Source organism: Ursus americanus, chromosome 7 (genome assembly GCF_024610735.1).
Source record: "Ursus americanus isolate L20-20 chromosome 7, mUrsAme1.1.p, whole genome shotgun sequence".
NCBI classification, from domain to species: Eukaryota; Metazoa; Chordata; class Mammalia; order Carnivora; family Ursidae; genus Ursus; species Ursus americanus.
Window position 1 is genome coordinate 21,827,078 of NC_142133.1, and position 13,765 is coordinate 21,840,842.

Below are 13,765 nucleotides of genomic sequence, written 5' to 3' on the forward strand. Positions count from 1 at the left end.
CCAGTAACACCAGTTTCAAATAATATCACTTCCCAAATTGTTCTGAATGTTTTTCAGATCAAAAGAAAATTTCCTTATATACAATTTTAATTAAAAATGCTAATTGTTATTTTTTAGATGTATAAAATGGTCCCTAAGCCAGGTGGTTACTACAGATCCCAAGTGTAGTCTAGACCTATTTTCTTCACAGAATTTTCACAAACAGCTAATTAGTGAAAACAGTGACTAGGCTTCAGAAATTTCATATTTTTCTGAGGCATAATAATGTTTCATGAACGCTTACTCTAAATCTTGAGGGAAATCTACTCAACTACATAAAATATCAAAAAGTAATTCAGTTGAGTTACATGGCTTTTGTGTGTTTAAATACATCCTTTTTTCTTAGATTGAGTCTTACTGGACTTATGAAGTATGTCACGGAAAACACATTCGACAATACCATGAAGAGAAAGAAAGTGGTCAGGTCTGTTTTTCTTCAAAATACAAAGTATGGAGTATGGAACATTATAAAATGAGAACTTTAATAATGAGTTTGATGATTTTAAAGTTGTATTCTTGGTATTTGCAAGATACTTACTATATTTTTATTTTATTCCAATACAGAAAGTAAATATTCACGAGTACTACCTTGGGAATATGTTGGCCAAGAACCTTCTATCTGAAAAAGGTTTGTTTCTACGGAGTGATTTGATAGTAATGCTGGAATTTGGTTGAAAGTATATGTTCAAATTAGAATTTAAAAGATCTTACAGGAGACTGTATGCATTTTAAAACACTAACATAAATTTCTGAACAATCCCTTGGAAAATTTTTTCAAAGAGATCTTTTCATTATTTGCTGTGTCAACAAACTGGGTATTAACTCACTGCTTTTTGTCTACATATTAATAAATTTTTAAAAATCTGGTAAGATAACAGGTTAGTGTTATATTTATATAGTGTTAATGTTAGTATTTTGCTTGCTGTAAGCATAGTTGTTATACATGGAAGTGGAAATGTAGATGTGTCCCTAAAATTGTGACATATTTTTGTTAATCCATGTTATTCAAAGTCAACTAATTTAAGATTAAAATTCTCACTGATATAAAAATACTTCAAAAGAAAATTGTTGTGGCCAGTTTTATGCCTTAAATAGAGTATTTCTCAGGTAAAGATATAAGGATTAAATTTGACTGTCCTTTCAAACAAAACCATTTCAAGATAACTAGCTAAAAGTAGTAAGATAAAAATTACATGTATGTTTGGATCTCCTTTAGAAAGAAATTTAAAATTACAAAGTTGATTAAAAACTTATTCATTTGTATCTTATATATAAGTCCCTGGTCATTCTTTACGCCTACCTTACATAGGTAATATCTTATTATTCCACAGATCAAGAGGCAGATGAAAAGGAAAAATCAAAAGAGGCAAGTGACAAGTGTTGATTTTTTTCACTTTTAACATCTATTATTAGTGAGGCATGAATTTATACTACTTAAATGACAGAATTTAGTCATGTGTTCTTTCTCTGTCTATCAAATACCTCAAAGGATTGGGTGAAAGAAAATTTGCAGTATGTTAGGTTTTTCTGAGAAAAGTTACACTGTGATACTTTTATTTACTTTTAGGATCATAGAAAAATTAAGGAACTTACCAAAGATGTGTCTGGGAAAGTTTTCGTAATGGCAGTATATCACTTCCGGGCTTAGCAAAGTTTCCCTCCGTTTAACATTGGAAACAATTATAAATAAGAGCTTTTGCTTTTTCCCCTGGTGTGGTGCCTATCTCCCATGGGTAAAACAGAGAAACTACATATGTAAATAACAAGCTCCCAGACTGCAAGCATCTTCAAAGCAGGGACTGTCTTTTATCTCTTTACCCCACAGTGCAAAGCAGAGTGCCAGATATTATGTAGGCACTTCATAAGTGTGTACTGAATGTGAATTCATAATTGATGATTGAAAAATAGGATTGTTTAAAAAGAATGATTCCTTAGGGTACCTAATCACAATTTTGAAATGCCCCTGTAGTTCAAGGAATGCTTTCTGAATCTTAAGAACTCCCATAGAGTTAAATAACCTGTTGATAGAGGATATTTTTGTAAGTGGTTTCATATCATAATGATAATTTTATTAGAGGAAAAGTGAAATGGCAAAAGGCCTTAAAAGGGATGACTGTAACTTAAAAGGGTGTCTTTGGGGGGAATTGATAAGCTAAGCATAGACACACATAGCATTGATATTTTAAAAGATTTTAATTTTACAGACTACCTTTGAGATAAAATATTTATTTACTGTGGCTCTGGAGGATAGCAAGATGGAATTCAAAGTGTGAAATGATAAAGGAAGAGGAAGAAAAGGGTAAGGGAAGAAAACTAACATTTACTGAGCCTCAATTTATAAGCCAGATACTGTGCCAGGCATGTAACAAAAGGTAATGCTTAATTTTCCCCACAACCTCTGAGTATATATTATTATTTTCCTTTTACAAATGACAAAAACTGAAATTTGGTCAAAGTCAGAAAGCCAGTAATTTTCTAATTCTAGATACTAGCATGAAAATAACATACAAGAAACCTCAAAATATTTTTCCCTGGAAACATTTGTTTCTTGCCTGTTTAGACATGGCGCTGACAGGGTACCAAAGTGATACAAGATGAGCTCCCTGCCTCCAAAGAGCTTGCTTGGAGATACTATTAACAATATTTTTTAGAGCCCTTACACTAGATTTTTCTTTGGTTTATATAGATAAAATATGGGAGCTAGTTCCTTAATAATCCTTGTCTTCTGAGGTGATCTATTTTATTCCCCTGGTCCGTGAAAATTTCTTCGTTTGTCCTCTGCTGGCCTTGAATAGATTTATATAGGAGTTTATGTTGAAGAGTATGGCTCTTAATATTAACGACAGAGTAAGCAGATTAATGAATGAGTACAGTATTAAGATTCCTGTTCTAGAAGATAGTGTTTTACTATGTAGCCCCGCTTTTTGACAAATCAGACTTCAAACTCTAGAATCTAAAGTATAACACAGCCATTCAGTGAGAATTTAGTATAGAAAATTCTGACTAGTCCAGTATAGTAAGTTCCTGTATTTTATCTTAATCTCTTTCTTTAGAACTGTTAGAAATAATTCATATTAAGAGGTTATATCCTTTTATATAAATGCACGCTTACTTAACATCTTAATTTTAGCACCAAATAAAAATTTTCCTTTTTTGCTATATAAAACTAGCTCTGAAAATAAGTTTTTGCTCAAATAAGAATTTAGGAATCAAAAGAATGTTAGAGGAAGAATTTATAGAAAATACGGAAATTTTACCTTTATAAAGGTTGGTTTGTAAATAAAATGTAGTTTTCTTCTTTTAAGAAAAAGTGTTTCTCCCATCCTCAACCCCACCTCCATTTCTAATGGGAAGTCTGTCTTATACTCTTTTTTTTTAAGATTCCCACTAAAAATATTGAAGGTCAGATGACACCCTACTATCCTGTGGGAATGGGAAATGGTACACCTTGTAGTTTGAAACAGAACCGGCCCAGATCAAGTACGGTGATGTACATATGTCATCCTGAATCTAAGCATGAAATTCTTTCAGTAGCTGAAGTTACAACTTGTGAATATGAAGTTGTTATTTTGACACCACTCTTGTGCAATCATCCTAAATATAGGTAGGATGTGGATTTAATATTTTAAACATGAAATGCACACATACTTTATAGTGTCATATGCTTAGCTTTAATGCTTTGTTCTTACTGAATAGATTCAGAGCGTCCCCTGTGAATGACATATTTTGCCAGTCACTGCCAGGATCACCATTTAAACCCCTCACCCTGAGACAATTGGAACAGCAGGAAGAAATACTAAGGGTGCCTTTCAGGAGAAATAAAGAGGTATGAGAATTTTCTCAGTGCTTCCTTTTCTAAATTTCAGAGCATATATCAGTATTTTAATCATTCCTGTAACATAGTAGTAGTACTTTATTTTTCTGACTCAAAATTTTAAGTTCCAATTTTTTAACCGATTTTAATTATTTTCCTTATTCTTACACTTCTCAGAAACTATTTTATCATTCTCTTACTCTCGTGATTTCATATTTTAAAGTTTGACATCCTATTAATTGTAGTTAAGTTGAATTTTTAGCTAGTCGACTGGCCTTCCCAGCTGAGCCCCTTGAAAAAATAGACTACAACTCATCTTCTAATGCTTTATTTCTTCTTTAGCCCATCGCTCTGTGTCATGAAACCATAATTCTTCAGAAACTTCTTATTCAGGTCAACAGCAGTCTTTTGGTTCTATGTCCAGTTCACTGGACATATGCATAACTTGATCTTAGCACATAAAACACTGAATATATGAAGCTTGAACTTTCTCTCCTGCCTTTACTTGAAGTCATTCTCTCTGGTTCTCTGTTCTCCTCTCCTGTGTATTAGGTCTTTGTTTCCTTCCTGCCCCTGAAAATGTTGACGTTCCCCACAGTTCTAGCCATAGTTGCCTTCTGTCTGTAGTGTGTATGGTCTCAAGTGAGCTCATCCAGGCCCATTCTGTCAACTTCCATTAATATGCCATGAGTTCCAAATACACATCTTCAACGTTGACCTTTCCCCTGAACTCAAACCACAGTCACAATAGTTAACATGGATGAATATTAACAGCTGTTATCTAATACAACAACCCACAAGATATACTATTACCGTCCTCCTTAACAGGTTAGGAAATTGAGGTTCAGAGAAAGGAAGTGACAGGTGATGAATTAAAGATGAAAATCAGAAGTCTGGTTCTGGAGCCTGTCCTCTTAACCACGTCTCTTTGCTGCTTCTCCTTTTCCATGTGCTATCTTCCCTTTTCCTCTGCTCATTGGACATAACCATGTACATTTTCAGTAATCTCAAATTCATCTCTCTCACGCTGACCTTTTCCTAATCTTCCCTATTTTTTTAATTTTGATTTATTATTTATTTTTAAGTAACCTCCACACCCATGGTGGAGCTTGAACTCAAAATCCCAGGATCAAGAGTCGCATGCTCCCTACTGAGCCAGCCAGGCGCCCCTTCCCCATTGTTTTTAAGGCAGTGTTACTTCCTTTGTAAATGAAAGAGGACTTCTAATGAATTACCCCAGAAGAGATCAATGTTTCCTCTTTTTTGGTCTTGTATTTTACTCAGTCCTCCATTATAGCACTTACATGGCTAAAACTGATTCGTTTTCCTGGGATTCTTATATTAAGATCAAGGGAGAATACCCTATGCTTTATTACTTTGAGGTTTCCAGCTCCTTGAGGTCTACTGTCGGTACTTAGTAATGGTTTAATTAACCAGTAACTGACATTTAGCTGCAAAACCTGCTTCTTCTCCCCTTTCTCTAGAGTACTTCTGGCAAAAGTATTGTCGGACTCTTTGTGGCTGTTGTGAACACTGCCGTTCTGATAGGAAGAAAAAATTATCTTATTAATCTGCATTTGATTTAAAGTGCTCAATTAAAAGATTGGACATGGATTTCTCTTCCGGTCTTTTCCCTGATAGTGATTTAAATACTGACAGGTACTTAAAAGTCAGCTCAATCAAAATGCTTCCCAAATCCCAACTTTCATTACTCTTCAGAGAAGAAATGGCAGCTTACTTTTCTCTAATTAATGTGTTTAATCTGCCATTTGAGAAAAATTATTTTTAAAAAGCTACAGATGATAACACTTAAAATACTCAGGACCTTTAGAATACATGTTGTAGATGAAAACCTTAGGTAATACTGTAGGGTGAATAGTTACTTAAAATGATATTTTTCTCAGAATCCTTTCTTTTATAAATCTAGTTTATTACACATAACTTTTTTTTAAAAATTGATTTGTCGTATGGTTTGCCTTTTAAATGTGAAATAAGCTTAACCATAAAGATAATGAGTTTTTTTCTGTTCTAAACAAATACAAATCTGGCTATCAGAATTTTGTTTTGATATTATTCCTGTTACTTTTGTTTCGTTTTGTTTGACATGAAATGGTTTATTAAGGGGACTTAGAACTGAAGCCTCTTGGGCTATGGCAAATAGTACGACAAATTGATCTCCACAGCCCCACCTACAAGAACTGCTTTTATAGCCCTAAAGGTTGGGAGTACACACTAGGGAACCACCCAGGAGAATGTTTAGGAATAGGTGTGGTTACAGAAACTATTTGCTAGATAACCCACTAAATAAAGTCTTAGTGAGGCTTTAAAAAAAAAAAAAAAGAATAGGTGTGAGTCATAGTCACTTCTCCAGCATATCAAGGATGTTGTGCCCCAAGGGTGTACTTAAGGGTGGAGTTGTACAAAAGGACGGAATGGTGGGGCGTGCTGTCCTCTAGAAGGCTTTAAAGTAACAGAGGGGTCATCGTGGCAGATTGGTCCAAGATGATATTAGTCTAGCTGTCACACACTACCCCTCAAATCCAACCCTTAGAGTCTCATATGCCCACCTCTTCCATGATGTTCCCTGAGCCATCAGAGAAGGGCTTTTTGCAGTAGGGGCTCTTTGGCAAATGTTCAAGTTAAATGTATAAACCACAGCAGCTGTACAGGTCTGCATTCACAACGCATTATTAATATTTTTCCTCACTAACCTTACTTTAGGTCTCATATATTCTAAGTAATTAGTTTGGTCTGTTAGACCTTAACTCCTTAGGAGCAGTGACTATGTCTTCTTCATTTTTAATACTCAGCACTTAAAACAGTTATCAGGAGTGCATTATGTTCTGAATGTAGAAATACTATACATAAAATCCAAGGTCCTTTCAAAAAATAAGATGTCATTTGGCAATCTTAGTTCTATAATACTGGAAGAGAGGAAGGATAAGGTCATTGGTTTCTAGAGTAACTTTCCAATGACTCCTACCCAAAGTAGGAGAAAAGAACCACAGTTGATCAGTGGCAACTACAGCAGGTAAAAGGAAGCATTATGTCCACTATACATTTACTAGGAACCCTTTTACTATTTAATTTTTTAAATTATGTTATTCAGTTTTAATTGGTATACTCCTTTAATTCTGATCTACATTCGTTTTCTCTCCACTCACTGTCAAAACCCAGTTTACTTCTGGATTCTAACTCATTACCCTCTTTCCTAATTATTCTCTCCACCCTACTTCTGTCATTCCTGTAGAGTCTCTTCTTCTCTGGCTTGGGTTACTTCAACTCCCAGTGTTGGCTCCCCACCTCAGGAATTGTTACTATTCCTTCCCTGCCGCTGCCACAGTATTACTTAAAATCTGATCAAAAGTTTCATCAAAAATCTGATCCCATATTTTTGCCTAAAATCCATAAAACTTCCTAGAATTATGTGATTTTTTTACCAGTAAGTACCTGTTTATCTCTTTAGTTTTAAATACTATTCCACACCCCACATCTTTGCTCTTTTTGTGTCTTCCTCAGGTTCACATGCGTATGTGCGCACAGACACAAAGCCTGCAGAGTCACATAAATCACAAGTTATTCATGTTTCAAGAATCAAGGGTTTTCTCTTTGTGAAGTCCTCATGTTTCAAGTCTTTATCAAAATCTATTTGAATCACCACTCCCTCTGTGAATCTGCTGTTCTCTGCACCCTTTAGTTGGCGTCTTTCTTTACCAACCTGCAGCGGCCTTCAGGACAACAACCAGATCCTACTGCATTTTAATAATTATAATTAATATTCATATTTATTCCCACTCAGCTCCTCTTTACCCTGCTTGTTATCTTTTATTTACCCATAGTAACCACATTTTTCCAGAACTAAATGTAGAAACAAAATCTAACAAGTAGTGAAATAATATTTTAGTGCATTTCCTTTCGGTCTTTTTGGGTTTTTTGTTTGTTTGTTTTTTGATACATACACAGAGACACACATTAAAAAAAATAATTAGGTCCAAACTCTGTGCTGTGTGTGTGTATGTGTGTGTGTAAATATATAAAATATCTTCACTTTTTTCACTTAATAGTATATCGTTTTTTACATTCCTATGTCATAAAGTAATCTATATTATTTTTAATTATCTCAAATATTCCATTGTTGTTGTTTTTTTAAGATTTTATTTATTTATTTGATGGAGAGAGAGAGCACGCAAGCAGGGGGAGTGGCAGGCAGAGGGAGAGGGAGAAACGGGCTCCCTGCTAACAGGGAACTTGACATGAGGTTCGATTCCAGGACCCTGAGATCAAGACCTAAACTGAATGCAGACACTTAGCTGACTGAGCCACCCAGGCACCCTCAAATATTCCATTGTTTAAAGTACCAAAATTTATTTAAATTATTTACTGGTATGGATATTTTTGTTGTCCAGAATTTTTTGCTAACGTGAAGAATGCCGCACTGAATGTTACTGGAGCTAAATCTTTACACCCATCAGTGGTGATTGTTTACACCGGGTATCTTTCTAGAAATAGGTCAAAGGTAAGCACATAACGAAGGGTTTTGATATATACTGTCAAATTATACTTGAGAAGAATTGTGGAATTTTACAGTCTTGTTAGAAATATTAAAAGGATGCCTGGGTGGCTCAGTCAGTTAAGCATCTGCCTTTGGCTCAGGTCATGATCCCAGGGTCCTGGGATCAAGTCCCGCGTCAGGCTCCTTGCTCAGCAGGGAACCTGCTTCTCCCTCTTCCTGCTGGCTGCTCCCCCTGCTTGTGTGCTCTCTCTCTCTCTCACTCTGACAAATGAATAAATTAAATCTTTAAAAATACATATTAGGGGCGCCTGGGTGGCACAGCGGTTAAGCGCCTGCCTTCGGCTCAGGGCATGATCCCGGCGTTATGGGATCGAGCCCCACATCAGGCTCCTCCGCTATGAGCCTGCTTCTTCCTCTCCCACTCCCCCTGCTTGTGTTCCCTCTCTCGCTGGCTGTCTCTATCTCTGTCAAATAAATAAATAAAATCTTTAAAATATATATATATATATATATATTAAAAAAAAGGCAAGTGCAGATGTGTATTTGTGTATATTTCTTTGTATTTGTGTGTATATAATGTGTGTGTTTTCTAGTAGATGGTATACTAACTTAGCTTAGGTACTTGCATTGGAGGAACTCTAGCTGCTATGATCAAAAAAAAGAAAAATGAGACAAAATATATAAAATGGTAATTATCCCTGTATGTTACGAATGGCCATCATACCCCTAACTGGTAGATGGAACTAACGTTTATCTAGAGCTTTCTCTATTAAGTGTTACAAAATTCATTTTCTTAAAACATTAAAAATGAGTGGACAACTTTTATTTTCCAAATTTCCTTCATTTTAAAAATAAAAATGGAAGTCATAACTGAAAAAAAATAAGTATGGTATAGAAGCTCTTAAACATATGTGTTTAATTTTAGGAAGAGTTGCAGTCAACTAAAGAAGAGAGATTTCCAGCAATCCACAAACCCATTGCTGTTGGTTCTCAGCCCATGCTCACTGTTGGAACAACCCACATATCCAAACTGACAGATGACCAACTCATAAAAGAGTTCCTTAGTGGTTCTTACTGCTTTCATGGGGTGAGAAGCGAACCTTCGGTTTCAGTATTTATCTAACAACCTTCACTTATGTGTTATTTAGTCATGGGGCATCAGCAGCTCTGAAAAAAGTTTTTGTCAATAGAGAAATGGCAGGATTCTGGAATCCTCCTAATGGACATTTTCTGTCTGCATCTTTATAATCTAAGTAATAGCCATTATGTTTTCTTTACTCACAAGCTAAAATTTGACCTTTACTTGACAGAAAATACATACAACCAAGTCATGTGTGATTCTGGTTGATTGCTGAAATGAGCATCAAGGACTATATAACCTTTAAAAAAAAAAAAAAGATTGCATAGCCTACATTTTAGTTATGTAGCAATCACATTTAAAACTTTAGTTAACATCTACAAAGATTAAAATTTGCCCCTAATAACTAATAGTTCCAGTGGGAATTACACTAAGTGGAATTTTCACCTTATTTTCTTTTACCAAGGCAATACAGCAGTTATTCTCTGTATTTGTCTTTTTTAAATTATTATTTCTCAGTAATTTCTTTTTTCTTTTTATTACTGAAGTATAGTTGACATACAACGTTATATTAGTTTCAGGTGTATATAATGTAGTGCTTTGACAACTCTATACATTACTCCATACACGCTAAGTATAGTTAATGATCTTTCACCGTATAACATTATTTCTCAGTGACTTTTTATTTTAATTTTCAATCATATTATTGCTATTACAGTTTTTCTAATTATATATATTTCTATTACTGTCATGTGTAAATACTGAGACAGACCCCAGTCCCCCGTTCCCTCCGTAACCTGGCCTGTTTTCTTTCTTACAGGGCGTCGGCTGGTGGAAGTATGAATTCTGCTACGGCAGACACGTGCACCAGTATCATGAGGTACAGACTAGCCTTTAGATCGTTCTGCCGCTAGATAGGGTAAAGTTTCAAAAATCGTTTGTGGGGAAGAAAGAGGGGGGATGGCATTTTAATTGTGAAATGACTTTAATATGAAAATACTCAAAGCGTCTCTGAGTTCTGGAAAATGGAAAACTTGGGTTTAACTAAGTCACTCATCTTAAAGTAACGCTTATTAACTCCTCAGATTCTTGTATTACTGTGACTCTAGAGGAATAACAGGCTATTTGTCTAACCTCTTTAGCTTTGACTGGAAATTAGTCATTAAAATTCTTCTTTAAATTAATAAAGTGAATAGTAAGATAGTATGTTATGGCTCGAGTTAGGAAAATAGGGTAAATACAGCAAGTTTCTCAGCTAAAAGAACATACCGTATCACCCAGGTTTAACATCAAGTAAGTTTTAAGATTGTACACATTGGCTTTTTATTCTTCCCTCTACTTCTGATTTCATAAATCAAGATAGCATTTTCTTCTACACTTGAGCCAAGCTGTTTAAATTCTGAACTTCAGGCTTCCATAGATTTATTTGTCATAGTTGTACCTTGTTTGGTAAGATAAACTTCTAGACATTGAAGACAGATATTAATTAGTATTCACCTGGCTGTTTTAAACAGCTCTTTTTATTTCCCTAAAGAAATAACTAGTAATTTAAAAATACTATGTTTACCCTCTTGAGATGTTGTGAGTCAGTCTTAAATTCTAAGACAGATCATACCAGGAAAGATATCAACTCAACCTTCCACATGTAAATCATTCCAAATTTATGAGGCATCTGTACACTAGGACATTTTATTTCTCTCCTTAAACCTGAGAAATGCCATTTCACTCTTCTTCCCACTTCTTCTTGCTACTATGTAGAAGTTTCGTTTATTTTTAATAAGATTTATTAATAGAAAAAAATATTATCTAACTACAGCCCAAATAATACCCAGTGGCTTTTTTTTTAATTAAAGGAATATATGCTAGAAATTTAGAATGAATAGTAAAATTCTCCTCCACCATTGTCCCATTTCCTAAAAGTAATTGCTGTTAACATTTTCTTCCACAAGAAAAAAATGCATATACATAAATGTTAGTATGACTAGTAAAGCACTACTCTGCACTTATTCTTTTCAGTTAGTATCTTGGAGATCTTCCCATGCCAGCAACAGCTGATCTCATTCTTTTCGGCAGGTACAGAGGATTATGTTTATATCCACAATGTATTTAGCCAGATCTCTACTGACAGGCCTTCGAATTATTTCCAGTTTTTGCTATGATAGCATCTTAGTGAGCATTTATAAATAGTTTTGTTGGTAAACCCTTGCAAGTGTATTCATAAAGCACATTTCTAGCAACATACTTGCTAGGTCAAAATATATGCATACTGAGTATTGCCTTCCGAAAGGTTGTAAGGCATTTCCGTTAACGGTGACTTTAAAACACCCACCCACCCACACACACACACACACACACACACACACACACAAATAGTAAAATAATAGTAGTTAACAAATATAATACTCACTGTATACCAGGCACTGTTCTAACTATGCATATTAACTCGATCTTCATAACAACCCTAAGAGGTGACTGTTGTTCTTCCACGGTGAGGAAATAGAAGCAGTGATTTAGTAACCTGCCGAAAACCACATAGGTAGTAAATGATGAAACCAGAATTCTAACCCTGGCAGTCTTGCTCCATATCCAGCCTCTTAAACACTTCACTATGCAGCTTCAGTCCCTGTCTATCTAGTAACTTATAGTCTAGTTGCTGAAAGAATGTTAAATTGTTGACTCTTTACTTGGCAGTGAGCTCAGCTCGCAGCAGTGCCTTTGCCTGTTTCATCTACCGCTGTAAGGGTTTCTCATTCTCTAATCAGATGCATGCTAGTGCTCAGCATGGTGCCTGACATAAAATAAGAAGATGAAGAGGAAAATAGGAAGAAAGGGAGGGGAGAGGAAAGAAAAGGAAGGAGAGAGAAAGAAGTCCACATAGAAGACAATACATAGTGTTTAAAAAAACGGAATGGGGAAGGGGATTTCTGAACAGTCTTGATACAGAAATAAGCATAGTGTCAGATGAGTAGTGTGAATACTCTGTATAAGTTGCAGATTGGCATTTGGCAGAGTAGAAGTAGGATGCAGATAGGCACAGTGGGTCTGCAGGGTAAGAGATACAGGCCGAGAATTAATTAAGAATCACAGTAGTGGGTCGCCTGGTGGCTCAGTTGGTTAAGCATCCGACTCTTGATATCAGCTCAGGTCTTGATCTCAGGGTTGTGAGTTCAAGCCCCGCATTGGGCTCTGTGCTGGGTGTGGGGCCTACTTAAAAAAAAAAAAAAGAAGAAGAAGAATCATAGTAATATAGTAATATGCAGTTATATCATTTAGGTATGAGAAATACCTTGGTTGAGGGGGTGAGATGTTGGCATTGGAAATGTGGAGGAAGAGTCTGAAGCCAAGGACATCTCCAGGAAAACAATGGACAAAACCAATAGATGTAGGAGAGGAAGGAAATAAAAGAGTCAAAGGTAATCACGTGTGGAGCTAACCTGACCGGAAAGTAGTTACATTATTTAGAGAAACAAGGAACAAAGAAGATAATGAGTTCAAATGTCTCCTCACCAGGTTTGTGTAGCACTGTTTGACTAACATCTAAACACCCATCTGCAGTGTGCAGGTGAAGATAAGGACTATAACTTATAGGCCATCAGGGTAAATGTCTACTTGATGATATCAAGGATTCATCACTAATATTTTTTCATATATTAGGATAAAGATAGTGGAAAGACCTCTGTGGTTGTGGGTACATGGAACCAAGAAGAGCATATTGAATGGGCTAAGAAGAATACTGCTAGAGCCTATCACCTTCAAGATGATGGTACCCAGACAGTCAGGTAAAGATGAACCTTATTTGCCTTTGGATCTGATTAGTAGAGTATCTTAAACTCAGAATATTGAAAAGCATAACATTTAAACACTTAAGTAAAATCTCCGGTCAGTTTTTTTCAGGGACATCTTTTAAATTAGTTTTCTTTTCCTAAGGTAATAGTTAAGAACACAGTTTCTGAAGGGGGGGGGAGGTGCCTGGATTCAAATGCTGGCTCTTCACTTACTACCTTGGGCAGATTACATAATCTTCTTAAGTCTCACTTTTCTTGTCTACTAGTATATGCCTCATGGGATTGTTACGACATTTAAACGATCGTGTATATAACACATAGAGCCTGGCAACAGTGTGCGATAAAGTCTGGCTCCTGCCTTTAACAGCGGGGGTGGTGTGGTAATGAGAGTGGTGGTGGCTGCCTTCGTGACACTGGCTCAATTCCAGCCATTAGGTCTGAGGCTGTTAGAAAGCACTGCCTCATTCATGTGTCTTCTTTACTTTTTTAAGTTAGTTAATTCTATTTAAATTTACTCTAGCATTTCCCTTTGTTAC

General features: G+C 35.6%; 1 protein-coding gene across 4 annotated transcripts in view; it reads left to right on the plus strand.

The window, feature by feature from the left end:
- The window catches only part of ERLEC1 (endoplasmic reticulum lectin 1), a 38,736-nt gene that overhangs the window by 9,464 nt on the left and 15,507 nt on the right, over window positions 1-13,765 (plus strand). For all 4 annotated transcript variants that reach the window (XM_045787969.2, XM_087863391.1, XM_087863392.1 and 1 more), the window contains exons 4-11: window positions 386-463; window positions 604-667; window positions 1,371-1,405; window positions 3,420-3,643; window positions 3,736-3,865; window positions 9,292-9,453; window positions 10,265-10,324; window positions 13,099-13,223. In XM_045787969.2, coding sequence (XP_045643925.2) covers window positions 386-463; window positions 604-667; window positions 1,371-1,405; window positions 3,420-3,643; window positions 3,736-3,865; window positions 9,292-9,453; window positions 10,265-10,324; window positions 13,099-13,223 — 878 coding nt within the window. The remainder of the gene's footprint in view (window positions 1-385; window positions 464-603; window positions 668-1,370; window positions 1,406-3,419; window positions 3,644-3,735; window positions 3,866-9,291; window positions 9,454-10,264; window positions 10,325-13,098; window positions 13,224-13,765) is intronic.